Source organism: Poecilia reticulata, linkage group LG21 (genome assembly GCF_000633615.1).
Source record: "Poecilia reticulata strain Guanapo linkage group LG21, Guppy_female_1.0+MT, whole genome shotgun sequence".
In the NCBI taxonomy this organism is placed as follows: Eukaryota; Metazoa; Chordata; class Actinopteri; order Cyprinodontiformes; family Poeciliidae; genus Poecilia; species Poecilia reticulata.
In genome coordinates, this window is record NC_024351.1 from 15,376,884 (window position 1) to 15,391,627 (window position 14,744).

The following is a 14,744-nucleotide window of genomic DNA, read 5'->3' on the forward strand; positions in this document are numbered from 1 at the left end:
TATATCAGAAGTTGGATCGGTTGGTTCCTACCTTACTGAAAGACGAGTCTCCACTGTCACGGTGTAATCAGACATGCAGAGGGATTACGCTTTGTATCCTGGGGGAAAGTCAAAAGCCATCTTCCACACTGAAGCCTACTACTTCCAGCGAGATGATGCCGCGCCGGGGAGAACTAAGATGACAGCTCGCTCCCATGCAGCCTCTTGGAAACAGCAGCAGCCCTCACCAGCATCCCAGCTCCTTTAAGGCAGACCGAGAGGCGTCATTTCGACAGTTTCCTTGCCTCAAATTAGAACTTGAGCGATAAGAAGCGTCGATTTGTGCGCGGAACACTTTTTTTTTTTCTTACGCCTGGTGGAGATCACAGTATGCGCGCAGAGGATGATGAGGGCGGAGAAACACGCTACTTAATAGAAATCATTTCCCTTCTCGTCGTTCGGATTATTTAGACGCGTAAAAGCTTGCATCGTAACAGAGGTATTACAATGCAAAAGAAGAAGAAGATGAAGAAGCTAAAGAAAAGCGGTCAATGTGACGCCCTCTGTGGTTGCCTGATGCGTAAAAGTCGTTTTGTGGAGCGTTGGGGTCCAAAACTTGACCGCGCGTCCAAACAAAAAGCAAAGTACTATAAAATGGGTCAGATGGAGAATTTCCGTTTTAAGAAGTCCGGGTTCAAGCGAGGTAATGGCGTTTTTTTTTTAGTTTTGTTTTTTAATCCAATGATTCGAATCGAGCAGCAGCTCCGTCCAGGTCTTCTGAAGGCGTTTACGCTCGTGGGAATGCGCGAGTGAGGAAGGAGCAGAGAGAGAAAGAGAGAGAGAGAGAGATGTAGAGGGGGCTGTGTTATCTGCATGTACGCCCAGGAGGAAGAGCATGCATGCGTGTTTCATTTATATTTAAGAGGAATAACAAGTCAGGGAGCAAATCCTTGCAGGGAGCAGATAACACCAAGGAGGCGGAGAGAACGCTTTGTGACGTCTTTGTTAACGTCCATATCCTTGGAGAGAAATAAATGCAACAAACACAAAACATATAAAATACAAAAAAAAAAAAAAAGTCATTGTGAAGCTAAAATTGTACTGTACAAGTAATTTGTCTACTTGGCTGCAATGCACAGTCTGTGTCTTATCTATCTGTTATTTCCAGCACTGCTTTGTTCAACTTTGCTCCCTCCTTTCTCCCCCTCTCACAAACTCATGAATTCACTCACACACACACCCACACACACACACGCATACACATCAGGGCAGCAAAAAAGCGGTGCAGATGTTGGCATTCGTGTCATTTCCTGTGTTTACATGCAGGAAGTGATTCAGTGAAAACACAGCAGCTTGTAGTTGAGGTGAGGGAATGTTAGGAAAGATGCGTTATTTGAACAACAGGCTGTGCGTTAAAGAGAGAGCCAGAAAACACCATATTATTTGTTTTAAGTGGCTTGGATTTGATTCGTGAGAGAAACAAAAAGAAAGGAAGAAAGAAAGAAAAGGCAGCTGAGCACATGGACAAACGGAGAGGTTACGCTTGGACACGACCGAGGCGTTTCAGTCGGTCTGTAAAACGTCTTCCTTGACCTTAAATGTGACAGTAACCTTCACACTTTAACACTCTCTAAAACGTCTCCCACCTCACACGTTCACATTCTGTGAAATGCTTAAAAACAAAGTCGTTATCCGAACACGCGAGGTCTTGGGACAGGATCAGCAGAAAGCTGAGATCCCTTGCTGAAGCCTGTGGTCAGTTCATGGCTGATGTATTTACATTCCATGCAGGGAAGAAGAAAATGAAAACATACAGAGGCGACAGAAAGGAGCAGAACACGAGGAAGATATAGACAGAGTGTGGGAAAAAAGGCAAAGTGAGGAGTTGGGGGGGGGGAAACAAAGCATTGCATTGTTAGCTGTTATATTTGTTGTTTACAAGCCTGCACAGAGTCGTGAGAATTGAAAAAAAAGAAAAAAAATGGTGTTGCACTTATTGTGTGCAGCTGTGGATGGGAGTGTTCAGCAGAAGAATTAAAGGGAAAAAGAGTTACTTAATCTAGGAGTGATAAGTGAAGAAAAGACACCAGAGAAACACAGGGGGAAATAATTAGGACAAAGTGTTGCTCTGAATAGTCATTTTTGGATTTTAGAATATTGAAAGGAGAGAATGGAAAACCGAAGAGAGATGCACAAGGGCCATATTGACTAATGCATTTCTCTCTGTTACTGTGCACCCAATAGTTTAATTAAAGCACCTCCACCCCTTAGACAGCCCTTATTGACATTTAGGTCAATGAGCCTTAATGTTCCCCAGAGTATCTCTTCCTCTCTTGATGCTTTACTTTTTTCTTTTTTTTTACAAACCTTAAAATAAATCCTATCCGGGGGAAAGACGTTCCTGTCTCTGCAGATGGAAACTTATTGCTTAACCTCCCTTCTTCTGTAAATAGAGACTCCCGTTTACCTGTCTCTATCAGTCCCTTTAAAAAAAAAAAAAACTACAGGCCTCCAGATTCACTGTGTGATTTATTTTTAGGATTTTTAAGTGATGAATCAGACAAATACCTCCTCAAATTTTTCCAGCTGGGAAAAGACCTAAATAAAGATCACACTCTTACAATTTTCTTGCTTCTGAAACTGCAAGGTTATATTCTTTTCAGCTTATTTACTTCTAGCTGCCTCACGTCCACTTTACCTGTTGTAGCTTTTAATGCTGCAGCTGATTGGTGACTGTAAGTGAATGTGTTAATTACTAAGATTTAGTGGTTTTATGTTTTTTCATCTTTAGAGTGCTCTACCAGCTCTTTTTTTTGAGTTTGTCTCTCTTAAAAACTAGTGTGTTAGTCTTAAGAAGTCCAGAGATATCTTTTTTTTTTCCTGCAAAGAAAGAACCAGGTAAGTTTTATGGCAACAGATATGTGCAGCCTAATTATTCAGTTAATGGATTTGCTGGCATAAATTTGCATAAAAGATGGGGAACGGCAAAATTTCTAAGTGATTGTTTTTTATTTTGTCCAACAAATCCAGAGTATTGTTTTTTTTTTTGTTTTTTTTATCTTGATCCTGGTCAGTCTGCTATTGTAGCTGCTGCTTTTCACTGCTTGTTGTTGTTATTATGGAAAATACTTAAAACACATGCATCTCAAGATAAAACCATATCAATGCTGTCTGGCATTTTGACAATATTCATCATGATGCGGAGGAATACAACAAAGATTAGCATGAGTCGCTCCTCGTCAGCCGCAGAGCAATAAAACATGGCATCGGTTCACACAGTGTGTACACACAGAGGGATGCTCGGCTATGACGCCTACCTTTTACTCCTCATGGAACCCCCTCTTCCTTTCCCTCTGCTCTGCCGTCACCATGGATACAATGATGCAGGTTACCGTGGCAGCCGAGTCAACCCCAAACCCACACAAAAGGAGCACGTGCATTTGCTTTACGTACGCATGTTATGACGTCAAACGGTGAAGTTTTCTTTTGGCTATTTCCGGAAGGCGCAAAAGAAAACGCCGATGTTCTTATTTATGTTGGTCACTATTGGTTTCTGTGTTTGGAAATCGCTTTTCGTCGCTTCGCACTTTTCAGTTTTAATCTGGGTAAATAATATTAAAATCTACATAGCTTTCTTTATAATCCAAATTCCATCTATAGTCGTCAAAACTGCAAATGTGAATTAATCGTTCTTGTGTCGGTTCCACTTTGATGGATCGAGTTTTCTAAAGGTTTGCAGGCTGTCCTGCCATCTAGTGTTTATGTTGCAAACTACCTGGAATAATTTGATTTGTGGTTGATTGTAATGTTCAGATGAGGCGCTTTCAAGACTTTGGCTTGCAAACATTATCAGACATTGAAATAAAGTCAAATTGCACCGAATTCCACTTGTAAATTACATTTAAGGCAAATGTTTGACTGTCATGCATGGTATAAATTGTCTTATTTAATTCTCTTTAAATTATTGGAAATGTCTTACTCTTATTGAGGATCAAACTGACGTTTGTGTGTCATTGCACATGTGAAACAAACTACCTAATTGTGGGTTATGAGTATTTGTCCACACATGCATTATGCATCTTATCCCATGTGGGATTTACTCCAACCTCTTAGCAGTAATCTCATTTCATCCAATCCCGCCTTCCTTGCTTCCCTACAAGATGCTCCCAGGGACTCATAAACACACATGGAGGCTACGTTTCCTCATTTAGACCAGCAAACATTCATGTTGTTGGACTACTGCTGTCGTTGCTGTGGAGTCACGCTCATAAAACGCCATGGACCCTTCTCCCTCAAGACTACACCCAGTGACACCTGGGTAAGGACAGAAAACCATAGAACAGAGAACTATTTAAAAAAATGGAGGATTAAAGAAAAAGTTGCAATGTAGAGTCTGATCACAAAGCTAATAAATAGCTGCATAATATTTATAAATAAAATATTATAGTTTCAATGTTGGTTTGAGAGGACTCTGTGACATTTGTATCGATACTATTGATGATAAACATCGGTTTTAGCCAACGATTATTGTTTTAGTTATGTTTATATTAACTTTTAATCCATTTTATCCTTGCATGTATTAGGTAATTCCATTTTGTTAATTACAAAAGTTAATTCTCAGTATACTTGTAGACTGTAGCAAACAGCAAACAAGTGTATGATGTTTTTATGGAGGACTCTGTCAATACAACTTGGAAGAAAACATTTGAGGTGAAAAATTGGTTTCTAGGTCAGTTTAAAAAAAAAAAAAAGCTGCAAAGTCTATTATTGAGATGGCAGATAAACAAGACGAAGAGTTAGTCATAGGTGTTTAGCTGTCTGAAGGCATTGGCATGAGCTCAACTGCTTTCGTGGTTTTACAAACACCCACACATTTGAAGCTGTTAAAACCAGAGGCAATTTGGGAGAGCATTCACTTTTGCCTTATGCAGTTTATTTCTTTAAACTCTTAAACCTTTGGACATTGGTGTGCTTACTATAGTCTAAAAAGGAAATGACAGCAAAGATGTTCAAACTGAAATCATCAGTCTGTTGTATTAGCATCATGCAGAAAAATTAAACAAGTAATTAGTATTGCAAATGTAAACTTATCTTTAGGTTATGAGGTTTGAGGTTTTTCTGGAAACGCTGCCTGCTTTCAGGTACCTGTTAGCACCTACACCAGTTTAGCATTTTTCTAAGCTACAATTAAATGTGAATGAACAGTGGAAAAAGAAAAGACTAAATGAGGCAAACTAACTTTGAATGTCTTTGTTTAGGCTAAAACTGGGCAGCACATATGGGCTGAAAAAGCTTTCACTCAATTTTGACGGCTAAATTGACTAGCTAGCTTGACAAACACAACTCCAGAGTTTGGCGGGTTGTGTTCATGCTTTGAAAAGTTCATGTTTTAAGCAGGTTATATAGTGACATTATTATTTATCTGCTGTAGGTATCCTACACATTCTCCTATAATCCTCTAAACACAATTTATTTTAATCCAAGGTGCTCAGTCGCTATTAGCTCAAACATGCTAATTGTCACCAATCAGCAATAAACACAACAATCACGTTGTGCAGTTTCTTTGTTTATATTTAATTGTCTTACTCTGTACATAGTTTTATGTTTTCATAGAAATGTTATTCTTAATAAAATGAACCTATTTTTAAATGTAAAAGTAAAAATATCAGACCCTACAATACAATTAATAAGTGATAAATGGCAATATTTGACCTAGAAAACTGTTTATCTGTCTGACTGTAAGAGTCGGTCTACTCTGTTAACCCTGCATCACAGTAGACATTTGACTTGTCCCAGCAGGAAATCACAAGTGTAACTAATAAGATTACCGATGACCCCCATTCCATCGAGGTGCGCCGGTAAGCCAGAGAGGCCTGGCATCGATCCACTCGACTGGAATGGAGCTCATTAATAAAATAATTAGTTACACCTGGGTTTAGCCACCTGAAATGTCAGCCACGAGAAAAGGGCTTTTATCTTTGCTCCTGGGGAGTCATGTAGCTCATTTCCTGTAAGGGCTGAAGTCAGTCATCTGTGAAAGCAGGATTTAACTGGACATTGACTGTCTCCTGTCAGGAGGGTATGTTTTCTAGGTCACTTAGGATAGGAGGAATGGAGGTGCATACATTTTCTGTTAGCTTGGGGCATAAAACATTGGGTGTATATGGATGAAGTATTAAATATGTCAAATCATTGTTTGTATAAATTTATTTGCTTGTTATTTACACTTAGTACAGAAGACGATGGTATATAGCTAAAGTCAACTTTACTGTAACGCTAAACCCAATAAACTGTTTTTCAGGAAGATGTTTCCAGGGTTTCCCCCAGTGTGTTATAAGCCTGGCGGGCCACCAGGCTTTACTTGTGCCCCCACCAGGCTAAGCATTGCTTATTTACTTAAGTATTTTAAAAATGTTTGCATTCCTTTTAGACTTTATAGTTGGTGTTCAGGTATTCATCTTCCAATCTTTCAATAACACATACTTATCAAGTAATATTTTTCATATTTCCTGTCAACTTTAAACATTTTTTAACTGAAAAACACGACGGGGTGCCTGCCCTAGCACCCAGCCACCGGGCTTAGCAAGATTTCTGGGGGAAAACTTGTATTTCTTACATTTTTACTCAATATGACGCCACCAGATAGGTCGCCATCGCTCTCACTGCCTTCTCTCCTCTCAGGTTGTTCTGCAGAATCTGCTAATGTGCATGGTGTGCTTCTACTCTCTCTACTACATTGTGGTCAGCCTTTGCATTGGACTCTTCAGGTACGCACACTCACATACAAATGGCGAAGCCACTGTAAAAAAGGCCAGGTTGAAAGTGCCCAATTTGGTTCTTGTAGCCAAACTGGACACGTTTTATGATGTTCTCTTGTCATTTCTCTAGGGTTCACGAGATCAACAGTTTATTAACGCCATTTGACTACACGACGCAACCATCATGGCAGAACCCCAAATACTTGGGTGAGTTGCAGTAGTGGATCCAACAATGGATAACACATGAGTGTTTGGAGAAGAGTGTTACTTCCAATTCTCCCATCACTCATGCTTGACAAAACATTTTAGCCGCAAATTTATTAGAAACATCTGATAGCAACACTGCCAATGACTTGGCAACAACTCATTGCTTTAAAATGTCATAAAGACGACATGCTGAAGTAATAAAAAAGAAAGGGGGCTTAAGTAAATTTCAATGTAGCATGGCTGATTAAGCTAGACATTGTTGATCGACTGGAATTTCGAGCATTTGCAACTGACATAGACGTGCAGCCAACATATCTGCAGGAACTGTGTGACGCTTTTATTTCAATATGGACCAAAGTCTCTTACAGATGTTTCTGACAATTTGTTACATCAATGCTGCAAAACATTAGAGCAGTTTTAAAGGGCTAATAGGGGTCTGGTGAGTGTATGTTTTTAACTAAGAAACATTTAAACAGGAATGAGTTTGAGTGCAGATCATCAAAGAAAGCACCATTGATATTTGATATGAAAAATTACTGATAAAGCTCTTCCAGTGTTGAGGTTGCTTAAGATTGATGCTATATTTTTGCATTGATAGCCGGTAAGAGCAATTTCTATAATTGCTGCTAAAATACATCCACACACTTCAGCAATCCAAGAAGTAGAAAACATTTGCATATTTGACAGAAACTGAATTAAAAAACAATACACTGAAGACCTTTTGTGGTCAGTTAAGGACACAGAGATCCCTTTATATTCTGTAATAACATGACAAGAAAATGTCGAAGGAAATTTCTGTGTGATTAAGGAAAATATTTCTTATTCCTTCCAGTTGGGGTCATTTCCACAGAAGTTACTTATGTTTTAGGAGGACTGGTGTTTGCGTGGATTGTGGAGGAGTGGGTCTGGGATTACGCAATAACTGTCACACTGCTGCACGTTGGGATGACTGTAGCAGGTAAATACACACGTGCGCACGCAAGTGGATGAGATGAGTAGGCCAGGACAACTGATAGGATTGCAGGCCTAATGATATAATTAGCCGTCATTTCAGAGATACACACACAAAGAGTTAAAAAAAAAAAAAGAATCAAGAAGTTGCTCTAGAACACTAGTTATTATATAATAGTTTTGATATTTGTTTATCGTATTCAACCCATTACCTTGATGCGTTTTTTGCAGTGATGTCAGATTTCCCTTCTGCTGAGCATTGGTGGATCGCTCTGGGTAAGGATTTTATTTTCCTATTCATGTCAGCTTCTGCCTTCTTATCAGTTCTTCAATCAATTTTGGACAGCACACACACACACACACACACACACACACACACACACACACACACACACACACACACACACACACACACACACACACACACACACACACACACACACACACACACACACACACACACACACACACACACACACAAATCTCTATTTCTGTCTCTCTGTCTGAGGAAGATATGACATTTTCCCCCGACTCATCCAACACACCTCCAAATTAATCTGCTGCTGCTGACCTTTAAAGCTTCCTCTTTATTGTTCACCTTCCGCCATCTATCTACCTCCATCTCTCTGCAGGTTCGGGCCTGGTCATGATGATATTCGGAGGACAGCTCCTGGCCTACAAACTCTTCAGGAACAACTTTGTCTATCCTGCTGAACTGCAGAACTTCTAACAAAAACAAGGAAAGCTTTTAACTGGCTTAATGGGTAATCCCAGGTCAGAAGTGTGCCAGTCAGTTCTCGTTCCGTTTCACTGTTTAGTCCATGTTTATAATGGTGTAACAAAGTAAAGCCTTTCAGATAAGAACATAAAAGAAAACATACATGTATATTGTTTGTACTTCATAACATGGATTAGGCAGTAGGCTGCTCCGAACTGTTAGAATGGCTTCACTTTGCCTATTGAACGCCACTTTTTTACTCATTAAAGATATTATTTTGTATTGTTTATTTTCAAACATCTTTCAATAAGCCAACTTTGAAAGAACCAGGTGATATTTTATAGCTGGAACATTTGTACGGTTATATAAATCTATTGATAATTATTTGCTAATGTATATATCTGACATTGCTGTACTTAGGAATATAACTCATATCAGACTTACATTTTGTAATAAAATATCAGGTACATAAATATCAGGTACATAAATAAAGACATGGGAAATAAAACCTGTTATGTGGCAACGAGCCATTATGTTTTATAGTTCAATTTCTTTGTGTTTAAAAATGACTGCGTTCGGCAGCATTATGAAAAGTTTACTATGTTATAGTGGTGTGATCTTTTGTCTTTCTCATTTTGAAAACTGGGCAAGAAAAATGATCCATGCAATGATTCAATGGCTGCATATGTTTTATAGAACTTGTTTTAGGATTACCACGAGTGGTATGGGCACCAGAGGTGGGTAGAGACGGACAAAAATAAATGTATGTCCAAATTCTAAACCTTTAGCTAAGTGCTTTACAAAGACAGCTCAAATCATTAAGATTGAATTAGCTGTTGAATTCAAAGTACTTATACTGCATCTTTCTTACAGCCAAGTGTAAAACAAAAATACTTTACAGGCATAAAACCACAAGAGACACATTAAAATGACTACACTAAGGAAGAACAGCTAGTTATAAAATTGGTGATAAACAGGAAGAATTAGACAGATGCCAGTTTACCAATCATAAAAAAATTCATCATCCACATAATGTCTAACCAACTGTTTCTCCATCTATAGCTCCATTTTGCTTCTTTCTTTCTGTCCAGTCTCGGTTTTCCGCAGTTTCTGTATTTATTGCACGACCATCGTGGGTCGTCATGATATGTTGTGAACTTTTCAACAAGTTAAGGAAGCATCATTTGGGAAAGAAATTTGTAATTTAATCTCAAGTTGTGAAAATAGTATTTTGAGTATGCTGTTATCTTGAGACGCTGAGGACAACCTGATATAAAAATATTTCCAAAAACCCTGAATCATTAAGATGATTGGTCAGTAAACTGAGCAGGAAGTTGTTGAACCAGCCCTGCTCGTGCAAGGAGTCAGCTGAGCCAATTAGCTTAAACAATAAAAAAGAAGAAAACATATTACTCTTTACATCTTGAGTAATATTTTTTATACTGTCTGAAGACGGTTGCAGGATATATATATATTTTAGTCAGACTCTAAATGTCAGGAAACGGGTTAGTACCGAGCATCGGGAGGCGGCTAACGACGAGCACGCTGGTAAGTCAACATGTTGGGCTAATTAGCTTTTCTAAAAGATCACATATTACCAATACACTAAAATTAACATATATCCCTTATGTTAACATTACTACGTTAGGCTACGTTGTCTATGAACGACACTGTTGTAGATAAATTTAATTGTATGTGTATTTGTCCTTGATAAGTCACTGCAAATATAGCGCGGATGATTGCTAGACTTAACATTGATGCTAATCTGTAACCTCTTCACATGAGGAAACTAAATCGGTTCCCGTAACAATTTCAAACTTGTGTACTATTGTGGCAACCTTTGTATTTAAGCATTACAATAAATTGGAGTCTCCAAATAATAATTGTATATTTTTAAGCACATTATTTAACGCCCAATTCCCATTTATTTATTCTTGTTTTTTTGGAACAGCTGACTATTATAAAATATGACCCTAATTGAACCGATAAACCTCAGAGACCTCATGTTCATAGGTGTTTATTGGAATCATTAAAAGAATTTGCTGATAATAGATTGAGTTCGTCATAAAAGTCAGAACAATTACTGAATACATATTGATGGCGCCTACCGCTTGATGCATGAAGTGCCTCAATAAAGGTTTTATTGCTTTGAGTCAGGCCCAATAGGCATCAGCTTTTGGATTTAGAACCGAATAGGAATCGAGGACCTATAAAACAGCACGAAACAGGTTTCTGAAAAAACAAAGCACTTTGTAAAGCTTTCTTTTTTTTTTATTAATGGTGAACTTTTGAAATACTGGTGCTTTTATTTTGTTTCCAGAAGGAATTTCTACCCTAAGCTTTAAATAATCCCAACATTTACACCTGTTAATTTTATTTAGATAGTCCTAGCTACCTGTCCTTCCGTCTCTATTTTATAGAGTCCTTTCGAGCAGCTCGGTCGGCGGATGTATGACATCTTGGGCGATGGAGGAATCCTGAAGGAGGTGGTCCAGCCTGGAGAGGGCCCACCTGTGCCTCAAAACGCCTCAGTAATAAGTAGCTACAAAGAAATCTAAAACCTTTTTATGGGATTCATGCTCTATTTTTCAGCTGGTGTTTAGCATATTGTATCCTCTTCCAGTGTATTACTCGGGCTTCTTGGAGTATTCTAATCAACCTTTTGAAAGCACCGCACACCTCAAGTACCCTCCAATGATGAAGCTGGGAAGGGGTAGGATTATTTAAAAGTATTTCTTTAATGTAACATTCCATCTTTGTCTGATTAGAAGATAAATTTTTCTACCCAAATCCTAATTTGCAGATGTGACTCTAGCCGGACTGGAGCTGGGGCTGTTGACCATGAAGAAAGGGGAGTTCTCTCGGTTCCTGCTCCAACCGCAGTACGCGTATGGAGAAATGGGCTGTCCACCCTTCATCCCGGCTGCAGCTGCAATTCTGTATGAGGTTCAAGTCCTGGACTACCTCGACTCGGGTCAAGTGGATGAGTTTATTTCAATGAGCTCGGTGGGATTTCATTGAAGGACTCTGTTCCTAAAGGTTTTGTTTTCCCACTTTAATGCAGGGCTTCCATACAGTCAGGAAAAGTGTGGAATTTGATTAACAAACATGAGAGGTTTGGAAGCAAACGGAATTTTTAAAAAAGCCCATTCTGTTTTCAGGCTTTATTCCCTAACTTATTGCGCAATAGTTGTCCATCACTCCATTTTATCAGAACTGATAACTTTGTAAATGTTAGACTGGAAAAGAATAGCATTTTGGGGCATTAAAGAGCTGTAGTTGAGTTACAGAAACCCATGGGCCGTTACTTTGTTTTACTTCAAGAACAAGTTTACGACAAATCGTGGATCCGTCTGCTTTTGTCCCCAGGAGGAGCAGAGCAGCGTTCCTCTGTCCACACTTGTCAAAGTCATCAACACACTCCGCAGCTTTGGCAACCGCTTCTTCAATCAAAGCCGATACGACCACGCCAAGGACCGCTACAAGCAGGTACTGTGAAAGTCAGTCGGCGTCTGGTAGCGGAGCGCCGCGCCTCGTTCATGCGTGCTCTGGTTTGCCAACAGGCGATAACTCTCCTGAGAAATTGGGACTCGCAAAACCAGCTGGACAAGGAGAAGATCCAGGTGGCTCTGCTTCCGCTCTACCTTAACCTTTCGCTCGCCGAGCTCCGACTGGAGAATCCCAAAAAAGCCCTCAAATATGGCAAAAAGGCCCTGGAAATCGACTCGGCCAACACAAAGGCCCTGTTCCGCTGCGGACAGGTCAGGCTGGAGCTTTGGTTGTGAAGTTTTGGAGATAAAACTCCGCAATGTCTGCAAAGCGGGAGATAAATCTGCCGTTTAGCGGAGAGCCTGGATTTTTATCTGCTTCCTCAGTTGCTTCTGTTGAGAGTAAACTTTAAAGCAGATCAGCGCGTGCAGCGATTTATTCGTTGGTTATTTTGCTTATATTTTTCCCTCGCAGGCTTACCACGAGCTGCAGGAGTTTGAGAGCGCTCAGGATTACCTCATAATGGCTCAGTCGAAGAAGCCGTTTGACAGCGACATTAACAACCTCCTGAGGAAAGTAGCGCTGTAAGCTGATGCTGTTATTGTTAGTTTTTCAGGAACCTTTTTTTTTTTTTTTTGTCTTAAGTGTATATAGCTCTGAAAGCTGAGTTTGATTTCCAATTGGGCTTCTGTATTTAGATTTTTTTGTTTGTTGTTTTTGTCCTAGGGCTTATAAAGATGGTTTGGATAAAGAAAAAGATATGTACTCCAAGATGTTTAGGGATCTGAGGAGCTCAGTTCAATGATTGTGGTGAGGAATCCCGTTAATTAGCCTTTTGACTTTCTGCTTATCATGAGAAATACGGAAAACGGTGATTGGGTTCAAATACCTTTCCAAGACACTGCATGAGAAGGGCTTCACTGCGATTAGTTTTTGTGTTAAAAGTCTTGCTAACCGACTGAAACTGCAAATAATGTAACTGAATACTTGATCTACTTCCATGTTCAGGTTTGCTGAACATTTGCTGCTGGTAAATAAATGCCTGAAGAAGACGTGGAGAGCTCCAGTAATATTTACTGAGAACTCTTAGAACTTGGTTTAGTTTTCATCGGTCAGCCACTTTCGCTTTTAATAAGTTATTGAAGAAGCTGTATGCTTTTGGGCCCTACTTTACTGACTAAACTGGAGACGAGTCATAGAAATCTTGAAACTGAGAACCATAAGCCTTGACATTATGATTTCAGGTGTAAAAATGAACTTTTATGAGAAATTTCTGTTAAGGTTCTTGTTTTCTCCTACTCATTTAGTTTGGGAAGGACGAGCTCACACAGTTTCTACTGTATCAAAACCTCATTAGGCTAAATAATTTGAACAAATTAACCAGCCCTTATTGACAGACAGGTGTTTTGAGTGTTTGTGAGGAAATTGACTAAAATTATGTTTTTATTCCCTTTTACAGGTGTGAAGATTCAACAGCTTGCTTCTTGTTCATGTTCCTCTCTTCCAGCTGTAAAAGTAGTTTTTGCTCATGTTACAAAGTGCTATGTTTGCTAATTTCTTAGTGATTAGGATTGCTGCTTTTTGGTTGCTGTTCTTTGTAATAAATTCTCGTGTTTTCTTTGTTTGACAAAGTCAGACGTTTGCTTGACCTTGAATCACTCCTGTGGTTAATTTAAATTAAAAACAATTGCACTTTTTCTGGCTTTCTTGACTTCTCAGATTTTCTTTTCGGTTCTTTGAATGCTGAGTAAAGTATGAAATTTGTGGGATAGGGTGGATATTTATTCTGAATTATATTTAGATCAGTTTATGTTTGATTTGGTGTATCAGAATGTCATGTTCAACTGGGCTGTTCCTGTGTTTGAGTTGCTGATTAAAAACTGGAAGTGCATATGCTAAAAAAAAAGGCCATATTTGCTATTTTTGGGCATGTAGATAGTTGACTGCCTTTGGTTCAGAAACTGTGTCCAGGTTGGGTGCCATAAAAAGCATTACTTTAGATTTTTCACTAAAAGAAATCAGACTGATCTAAGGTTGGAATAGCATTATAAGGTTATCTCTCAACCTGTACAGACTTTTTGAAAAGTGTTGAGAGTTCAGCTGCCCCCAAAAATCAGTGAAATACCTCACTGATAAATCTCATGTTTCATAATGTTTTGAACTTGAAAGTAATGAAACCTAAATGCGTTTGTCAGGTGTATGAAAATGCAAATGCTGGAAAAATCTAAAAAATCAATACAATAACTGAAGAATCAGACATTTTTAAATGTAATATTCATAGAAACCTTGAGTACAAGAAAGTTGAATTTTACAAACCCTGCTTTAATAATGTATCCAATTCAAACGAGTCATAATCCACAAACACACCTGGGAGTCTTTGTTTGGACCGACTCAGTCTGCATCTATTCTCCGTCATCACAGTGGCTGTAGTGTACGTGTAACTAAAACCTCAGTTTTTCATTTGACTTTTTATAGTTGTCAGTAGGGGGAGCTCTGAGCTGTTTAGTTTGTTTAAAACTGTCACAAAGTTTCTTTGTGTACCAACAAATATGAGGAGTATACCAGAGCCACGACCCACAGCAAACCTGTGTGACATTTTTGCTTCAGTTTGAACACAAACGGAGGGGATCTGGAGTTTTGTT

The 14,744-nt window shown here is 39.0% G+C and overlaps 3 protein-coding genes across 7 annotated transcripts in view; 2 read left to right on the top strand and 1 right to left on the bottom strand.

Annotated features, from left to right (window-relative positions):
- Positions 1 to 2,415, bottom strand: part of tmem200a (transmembrane protein 200A) — a 28,261-nt gene extending 25,846 nt beyond the window's left edge. Inside the window, exon 1 of the mRNA XM_008398441.2 lies at positions 32 to 2,415. The gene's annotated coding sequence lies outside the window, so the exon portion shown is untranslated. The remainder of the gene's footprint in view (positions 1 to 31) is intronic.
- Positions 2,416 to 4,117: 1,702 nt separating this feature from the next.
- Positions 4,118 to 9,086, top strand: tmem244 (transmembrane protein 244). The gene is made up of 6 exons (XM_008398440.2): positions 4,118 to 4,297; positions 6,661 to 6,746; positions 6,868 to 6,944; positions 7,777 to 7,902; positions 8,127 to 8,171; positions 8,528 to 9,086. Exons 1-6 carry the CDS (start codon positions 4,166 to 4,168, stop codon positions 8,623 to 8,625), a joined length of 564 nt encoding a protein of 187 aa, XP_008396662.1. The 5' UTR covers positions 4,118 to 4,165; the 3' UTR covers positions 8,626 to 9,086.
- A 5-nt stretch (positions 9,087 to 9,091) lies between these two features.
- On the top strand, positions 9,092 to 13,805 carry fkbp6 (FKBP prolyl isomerase 6). Of its 5 annotated transcripts, XM_008398437.2 has the most exons (9): positions 9,098 to 10,161; positions 11,034 to 11,151; positions 11,237 to 11,326; positions 11,417 to 11,619; positions 11,983 to 12,102; positions 12,177 to 12,374; positions 12,577 to 12,686; positions 12,829 to 12,912; positions 13,562 to 13,650. In XM_008398437.2, exons 1-8 carry the CDS (start codon positions 10,105 to 10,107, stop codon positions 12,905 to 12,907), a joined length of 975 nt encoding a protein of 324 aa, XP_008396659.1. In that variant the 5' UTR covers positions 9,098 to 10,104; the 3' UTR covers positions 12,908 to 12,912; positions 13,562 to 13,650. The 5 variants fall into 5 exon arrangements, with proteins under 5 accessions (XP_008396660.1, XP_008396657.1, XP_008396658.1 ...); XM_008398438.2 differs by lacking the exon at positions 12,829 to 12,912 and having other exon boundaries at positions 9,092 to 10,161; positions 11,417 to 11,559; positions 13,562 to 13,805; XM_008398435.2 differs by lacking the exon at positions 12,829 to 12,912 and having other exon boundaries at positions 9,095 to 10,161; positions 13,562 to 13,805.
- Positions 13,806 to 14,744: the final 939 nt, after the last annotated feature.